At 43.3% G+C, this 15875-nt stretch overlaps 1 protein-coding gene across 1 annotated transcript; it reads left to right on the forward strand.

Annotated features, from left to right (window-relative positions):
- Positions 1–3713: 3713 nt before the first annotated feature.
- Positions 3714–15648, forward strand: fshr (follicle stimulating hormone receptor). Its single transcript, XM_047608127.1, has 14 exons — positions 3714–4187; positions 7314–7385; positions 7506–7580; positions 8107–8181; positions 8289–8363; positions 9260–9334; positions 9643–9723; positions 11206–11274; positions 11375–11449; positions 11830–12015; positions 12130–12347; positions 12488–12669; positions 12767–12958; positions 13988–15648. The coding sequence occupies exons 1-14, from the start codon at positions 4000–4002 to the stop codon at positions 14540–14542; spliced, it is 2118 nt and encodes a 705-aa protein (XP_047464083.1). The 5' UTR covers positions 3714–3999; the 3' UTR covers positions 14543–15648.
- Positions 15649–15875: the final 227 nt, after the last annotated feature.

Raw genomic sequence — 15875 nt, forward strand, 5'->3', positions numbered from 1 at the left:
GCCTGGAGTGCGTTTGTGTGTTGGTTTTTGGTGAGTTGGGGAGAAGATCTTTAAGGGACAGTTCGACATAAGTAAAAAAAACCATAGGCAGCAAACCTTATTTTAACATGAGAACTAGAATCTGCAATCTTGGATTAACAATCTGCCAACCCGACTCTAAACCTACGATCTTCAGAAGGCGTTGTGTTAATAACGTTAAGTAAAAAAATAAAAAATGAAAAAAAATGGCGCCCTCTGTTGGTTTACACACTGCATGTTGTAACGATATCCTTAAAATATCTAAAATGTTATTGTGTGTAAATGGAAAAACGGGAAGGAAAATGTTTGGGTTCCACTTCTGAAATGGGATTTTTTTTTATTTTATTTTTTTGTGTCTTAAATAATTGCAAACTGTTTGGTTGTCTATGAAGATTCACATGTGACGGTGTATCTTCTTTGGGGTTTCTTGACCCAGATGTTTTATTGCTCATCCAAGTGGGTTCTTCGACTCTGGGGCTTCGAGCCACTTGGATAAATTGCGAAGAAAACCAAAAAAAAAGTTGTCTTGCCTTTGTTGTAGCTGTATTTTTAGATGCATATTTTTGGGTTTGAGGCTGATAATCATAAAAAAAAAAAAAAACCTTGGAAACTTGAAACCACTACTTTCGACAGATCAAGGCTAAGTCTAAATCCTAAGCTAAGCTAACCAGCATCTGTAGCAGTAGTCATATGGATTTTCTCATCTAACTCTTCATCAGAGAATGATGAAATATTCCTTTCTCTACCTCCTCCTACTGATTGTAGATTTCCCCACGTTCACCTTTTCTTTCACCAAACTGTGGGAAGCTGCAACTTCACTTTCATGTCCCACTCTAACTGGGACGATGCTCATAAATACCCCCTCTGCACGCACCAAGCAGGCCTTTGAAGTGTGACTCAGTAAACGGTTTAAATCTCTGCAGAGTTGCCGCTCGCCGGATGAAAGATCCCTGAGACTGCAGAGTTGAGCTTGCGTCCTCAGGTGAGAGCCGCTACAAGGACCTGCTCTTTCAACAAAACACCTCCCGAGCCTTCGCTATCTTGTTCCCTCACTGTTTCTCTTTCTTTTTTGTCTTTGCTGAACAGTCTGTACTCGCGAACCGACGCTTGTGTTAGGCTGTAGCCATCTGCCGCTTCTCCTGTCCTTGACCACAGCCAGCCAGCACAAAGATAAAGAAGTAGCCCTGCTGTATTTATAGAGTCGGCTCAAAACAACTCTCCAGTGGTCAATCAGTCATGGAAAACACGTCCGATCAGATACCGGTCAAACCCGTGCGCTGGAAACAGCTAAAACGTGTTCACGTGCAAGACGACATCAGTGGGATCTTAACAAGCTCGTATGTAACATTTAAGATGATTTTGCCAGGATGCAAAAGGTCCCGTTAGCATGTTGCCAGGAATATAATGAACGTGTTTTAATTGATTTTGTTAGCATCAATGTGCTTATCGTTCATGTTCAATATTGTTAACAGATCTCGGTGAATAGCTACTACCGCCAAAGTTGAACAACTCTGAAGTTGAGTGTAGATCTGCAAAACAAGGGTGAAACATGGGTGAAACAACCGCCCATATAAATAAAGAGGAAGATATACAGTACACGGCATGTGTCTTCAGGTTGTGACGGACATAGAGTACCTGATGTTGTCATTGCTTTACATCTTCATTTATTTAAACCCAGCCTACTTCAGTTTAGTGACTCATCACATATGCAAGGAACCTGTTGAGAACTAGTGCTAATGTGTGATTGAGTGCGGGTCTCCTGAGCCCGAAATATGGAGGGTGGCAGGTGCCAAATTTCATGAACCTGAAAAAGAAAAAAAAAAGTCTAATTTAAAGCTCAACAGGTTCAAACAGGGTGCTCAAAGTAAATGCTGGGAATTTCAGGAATGTAAGTTTAATTTTTATTCATTTCTAGACTTCTTTTTCTAGACATGACATTCAAATTTTCATTTGTCCATTTGAGTTCTTCCTTTTTAATTCTTTTGGGCTTTTTTTATGTGGTGTTGGGGGGTGGGGGGGCTCTAAACTGAGATGGGCTGGGAATCATGAGTGACGTGCGTGACAATGATATCTGTGTACCCTTCTCAAACACGTTGCCTTTAGACAAAAAGGGGTATTTTTGAACATATCTATAGAATCATATTCAAATGAATAAACTGACATACCACAAAGACGATAAAGGAATTAGCCTTATAGCCTAAGAACTCGTTCCACTGAGGATTAATTATGCTGAATTGGCTTAAAAGCTGCAGACAAGCATCCAGTTAGTGGCAACGGCACGGTACCAGAGACAGGTATAAAGACGGACGGCGAACAGCTGCTGAAAAGTGAAGCCAAAGCAAGTAGAGCTCCCCCTGGTGTCTGGCTGCAGTATAGGTCATAAGCTCCACCCCCTCCATGTTAGTGGATGGCCCTTGGGCCAAACTAAAACACGAAAATACACCTCAAATTACATTTTTTTTTCAAGGATGGTTTCAGTTGTCAATGCATGTTCATGTTGTCATGACTTTTTAGTTAGCTCAATTCACATAGCGTGCAACCACACGGTTGCAGTGCCAACGACTCCATAATGCAGATAAACCACATCCCTTGGAAAATAGACTCAGTTTGGCCAGGAAGGAGGAAGCGGAGAAATGTTGTCCACATTTATATGCGTATCTATCTACAGGACACACAAAAACAAATCTAGTTCCATGAACGTCCGACCACATGGTCACTATACGCCCCGGCCCAAACATGGCCGTTTATCACTTGAATTAAAACTTCTCGCAATGTTTTCTTCATTTTTTTATGACACCTTTCATTGGCAAAGGCGAATCTGACAACAACTGCCTCCAAATGCACAAGAGCGGAGCCCTGACATCGTGTTTTACCAGCGAAATATTTGCCGCGATCAGTGTTTTCCCTCCTCCTTCGCACAGGTGTAGAACAATCATCAACACAAACATGCATGCCGGGGATCCTCCTCTTCCTCTTCCTCAGCTCTTCATCTCCTCTCGTCCAACTGCATTTGTTGGACTCAGTCAGGCTCATCTCCCTTCCATTTCTCTTTGTGCGAGCAGCTGTGGGAGAGTGTATCTGTGTGTGTGCGTGACCGTGTCAGGGGCTCAAGGCTGCATTCTTCTTCCAGCTTCGGAATAAATCACAAAGAGCGCCGGTCCTCCACATGAAGTTCCCACAACACACACACACACACACACATACACACACACACACATACACGGAGAGGAGAAGCTGAACATTTTAAAAGAAGGAAATCTCAAAAACAGTTTGCCACGGAGGCTTGTGTACGTGTGCGCGCACATGAACGCACAGTGTCCTTGCGAGGTGGCGGCACGTCCTGGCGATGTGTGATGAGCCGAGTAGAAAGGATTATTATGTCCATTGTTATCCGACTGTGCTCATCATTCAACGCAAATATGACACAGAAGACAAAACAGATTCACACCTGCGCGGTCTGCAAACTTGTGTTTTTGTGTTCGATCGTTGACCTGAAGCTAAAAGGGGGGGCAGAAAACCGATCAGGTTTCCTACTGTCTGCTATTTACTCTTAAACTGCAAATAACGCAGACTCAACTGGAAACCAAGTAACAAAAAACAAGTGGAAAAAGTGTTTTTCTTAAATCACAGCATCCTATCAGGATGTACCGTGTGACGTGCTGTGGGGTTTTTACACAGTAAACACACACACGCACACACACACACAAAGCCAAGCAGAGAGACCTCCTACATCCTCATGCACCCTTGAAGCTTTTCACACGCCCCAAACATTCACCGCTGCCCAGCAGAAAACGCCTCACATGTCCTCTGTCTGCGCCCTGAGTGAGTAACCGGACCAAATACGTCCGTGTAAAACGCTGGCGCCGGTGGAAGCCTTTGTCTGCGTGTGAACACAGCGGGGGTGGAGGCAAAATCGTTGCAAAAGACACGAAAGAAGAAGGAAATAGGTGAAAACACAGTTTGGACGCAAACAGGCTGAAGATGATGACGGTGACGATACTGGTGATGCTGAAGTTTGCGATGATAAAGATGGAGGCGGCCTCTGCACCCGGCTTTGAGTTGGGCTTCAGACCCGGACGGGAGACCGTTTTGGCCAAACAAACCTGCTTCCCGGTGGGACCCGGGGCCACGGCGATACCCTCCAACATGTCCAGCAGCACCCAGTGCTTGTGAGTACGCAAACACACAAAGCGAAGCGTGTCCTGCAGCCATTGAAGGTGTAGAAACAAATCCCTCGAAGGCTAGTGTAGTATCAAGTTATGTTGTGGAATTAAAGGTAATATTGTTTAACTGATTCCCATTCTGTTTGGCATTTGTACCGAAAACAGGATGAGACTTTATGTATCATTCTTGACAGCACCACCCCTTATCGCCCCCTAAATGAAGCGCATTCAGCATTTATTTGTCGTTGGTTCTTTATATTTCTGTATCCGCTGTAAGATTTTTTTCATAAAAGTCTACAGCATGCAGACATTTTGGGAGACAGAGAAAGGTCAAGACTGCAGCGGAAGAGCCCAAGATATGCTGACTTTTTCTCCCAAGCCAAGCTCCGAAAACCTCTTGATCCCATTTGTTCAATAATTTATTTCGGCACGCCTTCATCCCTTTGTGAAACGCTCACATCTCTCAAACTCTTCCACCCCGGCTTGTTGCAGACCCTATGAAGCCGTTCAGGGTTATTTCTCAGAACTTTAGCGCGTTTGCTTTGCAGCTACGGGGGTCGTGGTCAGAATATGATGAGGAGCGAATGGGCTTTAATGTGTGAAATGTGAACCGTAACCTACACTGTTAAAAATACTACCTCCCATTGCCCGTCTCATAGCGATGCAGGTTAAAGGGACATTCAATATTTACAACTAATACTCTCATTTTGTGTGCATGCATAATCATTTAGACTTTCCCCTCTAATCCTCCGTTATCTCCCCGTGGATGAATTTTGCACTTCACCCCTGTCAGTTCCGGTTTTATTAAACATTCATTCATAATGCATGTCAAGCATGCGTGTTCATCCTCAGCATTTTGCGGTGCAAGCACACCTACTGTCACTGTTGGCCATGCAGTATCCTCAGCTTAAAGATGCTGAGTCTCATGAGCAAGAGAAAATTTTCTCTCTGAACAAAAACTGTAACCTCCCCGGTTACCTTATTCCTCTCCGTTAAATTGCTGCACTGCACGCAAGAGCCATTTGTTGAGCCGCTTTGTTGCCACTAGTTGGACTCCTGATGGCTGCTTTTCAGATTCAGTTTGTTTAATCTGCACTTCGATCACTCTGTGTTGTTCAGCTGTTCAGTTTAGAGAACCGGTTCAGAAAAACTAGTAGTTTCACTCCTAGCTCTACCTAGCTACCTAGCCTCCGTGCTAATATTTGCTCGCCTGGTTTTCGATTCTGCTGGTATGATTAGTTATTAACTCCTATGGAGAAAGCTAGCTGGCTATTGGCTACGGTCTTTGCAACTTTTTGGTCCAGACACAGGTGACGTGAGGCAATGTCCCACTTGGCCTTCGTCACCGGTTGCTGGTTCGTTCATTCGTTCGCGGGGGCAGAAGCTTCAGGAGGGAGGTCCAGACGGCCCTCTCCCTGCTCCTCTGGAGGAACCCCCCAGGCTAGGCAGGAGATGTAATCCATCCATCGTGTCCTGGGCCAACCTAGAGGCCTCCGTCCGGCGGGACATGCCTGAAACACCTCTAACCGGAGGTGTCCGGAAGGCATCCTTATCAGATGCCTGAAACACCTCAACTGACTCCTCTTGATGTGGAGGAGCAGCGGTTCTACTCTGAGCTCCTCCCGTATGTCCAAATTCCTTACCCTATACCTGGTCACCAAGCAAAGGAAACTTCGTCCGTTTGTATCCGCGATCTTGTTCTTTCGGTCATTACCCAAAGTTCATGGCCATAGGTGCGGGTTAGAACGTAGATCAACCAGTAAATTGAGAGCTTTGCCTTTCGACTTAGCTCTCTCTTCACCAAACTGACTGGATGTCGACAGGTGGTTGCTGTTTAATGCCGGCCTTTGCAATTTTTTTCTTTTTTTTTTGCATCATGTTGCCTGAGTCATAGCACTGCTGTCCATGACTTGCCTTTGTGAATTAAATGCAAATGAGTCTCGCAATCGGTTAGCACTGATGCCTCCCAGCGAGAAGGTCCTGGTTCGAGTCCAGCTCGGACCTTTCTGGGTGGAGTTTATATGTTCTCCCCGTGTCTGCGTGGGTTTTCTCCAGGTACTCCGGTTTCCTCCCACCTCCAAAGACATGCTCATTAGGCTAATTGGTAATTCTAAATTGACCCCTAGATGTGAGTCTGTGTTAGCCCTGTGATGGGCTTCCAACCACCCTCATGAGGATAAGCGGTAGTAGAAGATGAGATGTAATGAGATCATCAAGGAAGTGCCTAAGCAATGACGATTACACGGCAACACCATGCCAAAATATGACATCCCGAAAAAGGCTGAATTCAACCCCATTCCAGAGGAAAAGATGAATATTCATGGTTTTGCGTGACACTACATATGAAGCGCCTACCTGCAGCTGTCTAACCCAGCTCGAATACTAGAAGCAGGTGGATACAGCTTGCCAAAGTATAGTTTTTACTCCCTGATGTAGTTACCCTTGGATGAGAAGGCTTAGTTTTTTATGTTATGAGATTGACATAGGCGTCATGTTTAGCATACAGACAAAGGAGCGCATGTCAAGGTATCCGACTTGTCATCCAAACCTGTGCCAGACTCTCTGCGTGTTATGTTTCAAGGCCGTGCAAGTATCGCAGACCTTTAGTTCTTGACACAGTGGCGCAGAGCTGAAGCTGTAGCCATCAGGGGTCCAACACCTGATGTTTTGGTTATTTATGCATCTGGAAAGAATCTCAAGGCTTCGAAGAGAAAGGGGAGGGCTGTCATAAAGATTAGATTCACCTGAAGCGTTTGCAGGAACATGCATATGATCGTGCATGAGGACAGCTTTGCTATGCAAGTCATAAACATACTTTGTCGTAGAAGTAGTGACTATTCCCAACATATGCATGTGATCAACTGCGTGTGTTCTCATCCGTTCTGCTCAAAGGTCAAGGCTAAGGAACAGCGGGGATATTTAAAAGTATGCAGCAGCTGATGGCCATTTCAAAAGTGATTCACAACAGCCAGATGCAAAAAGCTCGGGGTGTTGTACAGTTCCTAAACATGATAGACACCGTTTGTGTCCTGTATGAAAAGAAAATGTGAGGAACTAGCCTCCTTCATTAGTCTCCACTCATGATTGTCCGCTGTGAATTTGTGTTAGTTATTAGTGTTTCTGAATCCACAGGGAACTCAAGCAGACGCAGATCAGAGTGATTCCCAAGGGTGCCCTCACCGGCCTGCAGCACCTCAGGAGACTGTAAGCTTTAGTGAAATTGACAAAAAGAAATATCTATGTCAATATCTGTACCGGCATTTGCATCCTTTTTTTCTTTTCTTTTTCGTCTTCTATCCACTGCTTCCTTCCTTCCAACTTTAGGAACATACTGCAGAATGACGAACTGCAGAGTATCAGCGATCTCGCCTTCGTCGGCCTCCCTCGTCTCACTTACATGTGAGTGTGTGGATTTCTAGGAGTCGCTACATGCAGAGTATTTTATCCAACATGCTTGCGTGTTTAGTCTTTAAAACGGAACAAAACAATAGGATCGCCCAAATAGCTGGGAAATAAGCTCGGCAAACGTGGTGGAGACAAAATACACCCTTTAGACTTTATTTGCCCCAGAAGAGAGATTTGTTTCCACTTGACTGTACATGTATTAATCACAACATAAGATCGGACAAGACAAGAAAGTGCTCAAATCAAGAACAGCTTATGGCATTGGACATTAAATGAGGTGGACATAGATGGAAGACACAGGGGAGAAGAAAGAAGTCTGTTATTTAGGGTGGATAGGGCTGCAGGTATTAAGCTCTTTACTGTGCAAGCTCGTCAGAATTTAATCATCCGGTATCTGCAACCTGATGATTTTGTGTGATAGGAATTAATTTTGTCCCACTGGTGACTGAAAGCACGGTGAAGGAACGTCTAACAGTATAATGTTTAAACATACTACGTGTCTTGTCTTTGTCTGCCCCAGCTTAATATCAGAAAATGTTGCTTTAGAAAGAATTGGAGCTTCCGCCTTCTCTGATCTCCCTGAACTCGTTGAGATGTAAGTATAACTGACAGAGTAAGGGGGTAAGGAGAGTGTTGAGACCCTTTAATCTCAAGACCAGAGATATAAACTAATGAGTGCATTATTGACTGTCCTCCTTTCAGAACCATAACAAAGTCAAGAAACCTGCATTTCATCCACTCAGACGCCTTCAGAAACCTCATGAAACTAAGGTTTATGTGAGTACTCAGTCAACATATATAGTTTGTGTTTTTCAGACTGGTTATGAGTCCGATATGGGCCATGGGTGACAGGCCTACTTCTGAACGGCCAGAGACATAATTTTTTAATTAGCTTGGATCCCCGGAAGAGAAATCAAATGTCACACTTAATACAGAGGTTAAAATACACACACACACATATATATTATTTTTTTCCCCACTGAATTACTCACCCACTATTTCAGATAAGCCACGCTGAGTTGTTGTAAAATTTTCAACGTAACCATTCGTAAAGGGAAGTGAACTAATGTCCTTAACAGATGTTATCATAACTGTCACTGTTGTATTTGTCCCATTTTATGTAAACTGGGACACTGGGACACAGGAGTCTGTGCTGATGGACATCTCTTACTTCTAAACAAGGGCACAGTAGCACAGGAAAACTTATGTTGTAATTTGTTGGTAATTTTTTTAAGATAAGGTTTATGATTTATTCTACATTCAATGAAAAAAGCTTATAAAAATAAAAAAAAACAAGCAAGTGCAATGTCTTGATCACTATCGGGAGGGATTTCTTATTGAATGAAGTGCAGATATTTATTGTACCAAGAGGATGACTGTAATGGCCACAGTTAAATTTAAAAGTGTCAGCAAACACCTGCAAAATTTCTAAGGCTCAGCTGATGTTAGCATCCTGAATATGATATCATTTATCCTGCTAATTTTACTGCTTATCTTAAACCAGTGCTCAAAGGATTTTGTTTAGTTTTTTTTCAAACTGAAAGCTTGTATATCCTAACGATCAACGTTTTACAGGCTGAGAAACAGACACTAAATGTCTTCATTTTGTTTTATCTGAGTGAATAAGTGAATGTAATTACGTTTGAGGTTTCTTTCCTCGTGTCACGTCACAGGACCATCTCCTACACCGGCCTGAAAATCTTTCCCAACTTTTCCCAGGTCCACTCCACCTACAATGAATTTCAGCTGTGAGTCTCACTACTAGATAGAAACAGACTGGAAACACATGCAGAGATACGCACCCACACGCTGCTCTTGTGTACGCTTCTGCACACTAAAATATGACTAGAGGAAATCACACCAACATATAGAGTATACAACACTGCAGTCAGTCAGAAGCGCTAACAGATTACTCAAGCTATCTACCTTCTAGCTTGGTCTTAGTATCTAAAGCACACATACTGTTCATCTGTCATTTTTTTTCCACTTGAAAATTCTACTGTTTTCTCCACAGTATTTCTTATTTATTGTGTGTTTTTGATCTTTTGACACTCAGTCACCTGCAGGAGAACAGCGACTTAAAGAAAGTCCCCGCCAATGCCTTCAGAGGCCTCTGCACTAAAACTATCAAGAAGATGTAAGGGCTTCAGCGCATTTTTTTTTTTATTTCTTTTTTTTTTCTTGGTTTGTTTTTTCTTGTTTTTCAGAAATGCACCACAACCCTCACACACATCTGAGTGGGCATTTCATGCACGGTGATGAATGTTTCCTGAAATGCTCTCTGCCCTCTTCGCTGGCTGCACTTTCTCCTGCTTTTCTCCTGCTTTTCTCAATTCTGCAGAATCACTCTTACTTGTGTTGATCGGCTTTTATTTTCCTATCCTTTTAAGCTGCAGATATTGAATCCTGCTTAAACTGACTTGCTGAATCACACTCTGTGTTAGACTGTTAGAGAGCGATCGCAAACATTTACTAAGTTTCCTTTTAAATACATATTATTATTGTAGACTTCATCAGTTTAACAGAAGAGATATTTCCTGTTGAAGACTTTTATCAACTGTTGGAGATACTAAGATGTAAACACATTCACTATTTATCAAAATGTTCAGAAACATTCTGTAAATGTTCTCAGTAAAAACACTGAGCTGCTCTTCGATTACTACTGACATATAAATAATAGCCTATTTCACACTGCTTTTTTATTATTTACTTCTACTCTAGTGAGATTAATATTTTTATTTTAAACCAGCTGCAACATTAAAATGCAGCCTATTACATTCAGTAAAAATAATAATACAATTTTACAGTATAGCTACTGTATGATAAAATTTGACATGACATTAACGGAACTTGTACCGTTTGTTGAAAATATTTCCTTCACTTTTACATCAAGATCTAAAGCTAAGCTATGGCTAGCAGCAGGTTAGCCTAGCTCGTTTTTTTTTTTAACTATCTAAAAAAGAACTGTTTGTATTTTTTTCACTCACAAGTTGTTGTTTTGCTTGTCAGTTAATGAGTCTTGGTGGTAGGTAGGTTTTTCTAAGCTGTGGACTAAGCCAGACGAGCTGTACTTCCTTCATTTTTGCTTAAATGTATAGCTAAGCTATAGCTAGCAGCAGGTTAGCCTAGCTCGTTTTTTTTTTTTTTTTTAAACTATCTAAAAAAGTAATGTTTGTATTTTTTTCACTCACTAAAACAATACAGTGTTTTAATGGGTGATTTTTAGGGATGAATTAAAAAAAAAAAACAACAAACAAAAAACAACAGATATTGGCAAAGCTGCACCAGAGGAGCATCAATCTCATATAGGCTAACTCTGATATGTCTCATATGATGTATGTCAAATTCCACGGTAAAGCTTTGAATTTATAATTTTTTACATGTTAAAGTTTGAATGTGTCTCACGAATTCCATGTTAATCAGCTAAAAGGGAGGAATTTCCAAATTTCTTAGCGTGTTTCACTTGAAATCCGTTGCATTTCTGTCGAGTCGGTGAAAGAGAACAAAAGAGGTGCAAAGGCTAAAATTAGCGTCGAGAGATCAGAACAGAAGTTTGCTGCTGGAAATGTTGTGCGTTGGAGCCACGCGACTGTAACTTGGCGTCTCTTGCTATTGACAGATGGCTCACCAGAAATGGCATCAAGGAGGTGGCAAGTGACGCTTTCAATGGAACAAAGATGCAAAGACTGTGAGTCACAGGCAGAGACACAATTACAAGCTGAAGATATAAAAAAAAAAATAAAAAAGTCCGCATTCAAAATATCTTGCCCTCTTTCTTTTCCCCTTAGATTTCTGAAAGGCAATCGGCAGCTTACTCACATGAGTCCCAACGCCTTCGCGGGTTCCAGTGAGTTGGAAGTGCTGTAAGCATGACATCTTGATGTAACTCATGCCCACATGATTCACCCTGCTCATCATCACTTGACTTAGGATGATGCAGGAGAAACCCAGAATACATATGGGGAGGCTAAATAAAACCTTGTAGAAATACAAAATATACAGAGAGCATTTTTATTTTTTTTTTTCATTGCTGTGATGTTTTTGTCTTCGTTCCCTGCAATTACTTGGCAATCATATCATTTTTTTTTTCTGGTGTATTTTTGTGTGGATTAGTTTGTCCTGTGAGAAATAAGTTTTTATCAACTGATCTTAGGTCAAATCTAAATAGAAAAACAGATAACAAGTAGTTGATAAAAAAATAAAAATAAAAAACTTGCTGCTGTGTTTCTCCTTGCTCCCACAGTGACATCTCCCAAACAGCGCTCAGCTCTCTGCCAGGCTCCATCCTCGGGGGACTCAAGAGACTGATCGCAGAGTCGGCCAAGAACCTGAAGAAACTTCCTCCTCCTCGGTTCTTCACCAAACTGCACCAGGCCAACCTGACGTACTCGTCTCACTGCTGCGCCTTCCAGAACATGCAGAGAAACAAGTGCGCGTCTCCTGCTCGACTATTACAGCTCATGGTTTACCTGGAAAGAATGAAAAAAAAAAAAAAGACAAATACGTAGGTTGTTCACGAGTACTGTACTTGTGTGTGTGCTAGATCAAGGAACAACCACAACCTGTGCGCTATACCAGAGGCGAAGAATGAGCCCTTCTTCTACAGGGCGCACTGCTCCACCTCCATCACCTGCAGCCCGGTGCCGGACGACTTTAACCCGTGTGAGGACATCATGTCCGCTGTCCCCTTACGCATCCTCATCTGGATCATCTCTATCCTCGCGCTACTGGGGAACGCAGTGGTTGTCCTTGTATTGTTGAGTATGAAATGCTTCTCTTGCATTTTATTTCAATCATACTGTGCATGCAATTGTGTATATAATCTTTTATTTCCTTGTGTAGTAGTAGAAATAGTAGTAAATGTGCCTTTTTGAACGCGCTTTTCTTTCCTCCATCGTCAGGCAGCAGATCGAAGCTCACCGTTCCCCGTTTCCTCATGTGCCACTTGGCCTTCGCCGACCTCTGCATGGGAATCTACCTGGCGGTCATAGCAGCCGTAGACATGTTATATCGTGGCAAGTACTACAACCACTCCATAGACTGGCAGGAGGGCTTGGGCTGCAAGGCTGCCGGCTTCTTCTCGGTGTGTACGCGAGAGCTGACTTCACGGCTCACATCACAGGCAGCAGCTTTGGTCGCCTCTGAGCGGTAAACGAACGTTGTCTGTGTGTCACGTGCAGGTGTTTGCCAGCGAGCTGTCGGTGTTCACGTTGACGGCGATCACCGTGGAGCGCTGGCACACCATCACGCATGCCCTGCGCCTGGACCGTAAGCTCCGCCTGAGACACGCCTGCATCATCATGACGGCCGGCTGGATCTTCGCCGCGGCGGCCGCGCTTCTGCCCACGGTCGGGGTCAGCAGCTACAGCAAAGTGGGTGTTCAATTTAGCTAGTGCGTGCTCCTCTCAGAATTGGCTCAGGTCCTTTTAGTTTGGGATGCAAAATGGAGAATAGAATAGAATAGAATAATCTATCAGTTACACACTGAATCAAACAACCGACTGACACATGAAAGGAAATGTGAATAAAACATATAAAATAATCTCAATAATTAGAATCTCAATTAGCATAATCAAGTATCTTGTCTGAGAAGAAAAAGCAAAATCTCACTACTATGAAACTGGAACCTCCAAATTTGGGCCATTATTGTTCCAATGGCCAGAAGCTCCTTTTTTAACAAAGCTTATAGTATAGTATATAGTATAGTTATGATGCACTGAGCATCATCCCCCAGCATCATCCTCCACTTTCTCTTCTCTGGCACCGAGCTCCTGTCCTCTAATCTCTTATAATTACTTTTCTATTGCTAACCCCTCTTCTTCTTGTGGGGATCTTTGGCCTGGAGTGCTGCATATCTGGCTTATGGAGCTCCAAACTACATCTGTTGTCTTGGTCTCATCAGCCTGCCCAGTCTCTGGGCCTCCTGCAGTTAGTTATCTACTCCTACCTGGATGAACAGTTCTCCAACCTGCCCATGATTCCTCTTACATGCTCAAACTGTCACATAACGTCATCAGCTATATATTGTATTATTAGATTCTACATGTTTGTGTACGATAATATGAATTGAATTGAAATTGAAGATGGAGATTGTAGGATTACACAGATAGTGTGCAAACTGGAATGAGGGAAGCCTGCTCTGGCTGTTTCAGAGTGTAGCTTCTGTGTTGCACCTTGGAACAATTTGGATAGTATTTGACAATATGTGAACAAATCTGAACTGCAATAAACGCACATTTAAATGTGCTCTTTCTATTTTTACTCAACTGCAACATGTTTAGTTGAGGTCAACGTACTGCTCGTTTCAGCTTCTCAGCAGGAAGACTTTTAGCCCATGTTATGGAGTGGAAATGGAGTGAACTAGGCTTACTCTGTTTTTGTATATGTGTCTGTTCGTGCAGGTGAGCATCTGCTTGCCCATGGATGTGGAGGATCTGGTGTCCCAGGTCTATGTAGTGTCCCTGCTCCTCCTCAACATCCTGGCCTTCCTCTGTGTGTGCGGCTGCTACCTCAGCATCTACCTGACCTTCCGCAATCCCTCTTCGGTGCCGGCCCACGCCGACACGCGCGTGGCTCAACGCATGGCCGTCCTCATCTTCACCGACTTCATCTGCATGGCCCCGATCTCCTTCTTCGCCGTCTCGGCCGCGCTCAAGACCCCCCTCATCACCGTCTCGGAATCTAAGGTCCTCCTGGTCCTGTTCTACCCCATCAACTCGTGCGCCAACCCCTTCCTGTACGCCTTCTTCACCCGTACCTTCCGGCGGGACTTCTTTTTCCTGGCGGCTCGCTTCGGCCTGTTTAAGACTCGGGCGCAGATTTACCGGACAGAGACCTCTTCCTGTCAGCAGCCAGCATGGACCTCTTCGAGGAGCAGCCGCGTGACAATGTACTCCTTGGCCAACACCTTGAGCCTGGACGCGTGCGTAGACTCCCAGTCGTCCAAGTCATGGTAGACCAAATCGCATGAGTGGATTTGTGCTTCGTTTCGCTTCTTGAAGATGTTTCACCTGTTATCCAGGAGGCTTCTAGGACTAGATGAGAAACAAGAGCGCTGACTTTCATCCAAATATCCACAGAAGACGCACATTGTGAACAGAATGATTCTATTTTATCTCCACACAAAAGCTATTTTCTCTCAGGCAAAGAAGAAGGCTAGCTCTGAAGGACATAAGGCAGTCTTTAATGCACGAACACCTGTGTTCAACATGCAGCTCTCGAGGTGATTTATTTTCAAGGCTGCATGCAGCAGGGGTGTACAAACACCTTTTGATGTATCTGCCGAGTTTTTGGGCACGAAAAGAAATCATACCCGCATACCGCTATCTTATTCCCATTTCTGCTTTAATTCCACGTGGACATTGCAGAGTTTCAAGCTCAGTGTATCTGACCTCAGATGGACAGCAACACAGCGAAGACACAGTGTCCAGTGTCCTCCTTAAACCTTGTGATCCACGGGCAAAAACACTGTAGCAATCCAAGAAAAGAAAGCTACGGAAGAACTGCGGATAGTTTGATCGGATCTAGGTCAAACAGCTGTCCCAGATACCCCTGTGTTTGTTTTAACTTGATTGGAGTGCCAGATGGGCGAGGTTCTCCGCAACGTTATTTAGAAGTAAAACTAGAAAGAGTAGACGAAGTAGTGAACTGGTGATTTCATTCTTATGCAAGAAACGCCATCCATCTGGTGTCCCGAGATAACAAAACAAACCACTCTGAAAACAGTTTAACAAATGCTTGGGGCTAGGGACATCAGCATATGCACGACATGAACAGTCTGACTGGATGATCTTCATTCAGATTAATACAGCAGAGACCTGCTGATTGATAATCTCCTCATACACTCAGTCTCCTGTCCTCCAAATCCACTAACACTTTAGCATCTCTTTTTTTATTTAATTCTACTTTTTTATGGAGGACCTACAGTTATCTCTGAAGACTAATTGTGCATGTAGTTTGTAAACAGCGCCTCACTTTTTATATCTATGTGTTTTGTACAAGATGTATCTTTGGGATGTTTTTTTTTTTCATGTCATTTTATAAAGCTGCTTATTTCATCCTTTCCACCTGAGTGCATTTTGCGTGACGAATGCATGATGAGTTGTGGCGAAAGGAAAAACTCAAACACACACGTGCGCATAATTGAGCCGCCTTTATCTAGCACCGCTGTCCTTCGGAGCATCCAAAGCTTTCAAGGACAAAGTGACCACACACAAAAATTTGCTCCATGTATCAAGGTAGGTTGGTGTGGGAGGAGAGACTACACAGCTGCTCTCTCTGCTTATTACA

The sequence above is a fragment of the Mugil cephalus genome, chromosome 16 (assembly GCF_022458985.1).
Source record: "Mugil cephalus isolate CIBA_MC_2020 chromosome 16, CIBA_Mcephalus_1.1, whole genome shotgun sequence".
Classification (NCBI taxonomy): domain Eukaryota; kingdom Metazoa; phylum Chordata; class Actinopteri; order Mugiliformes; family Mugilidae; genus Mugil; species Mugil cephalus.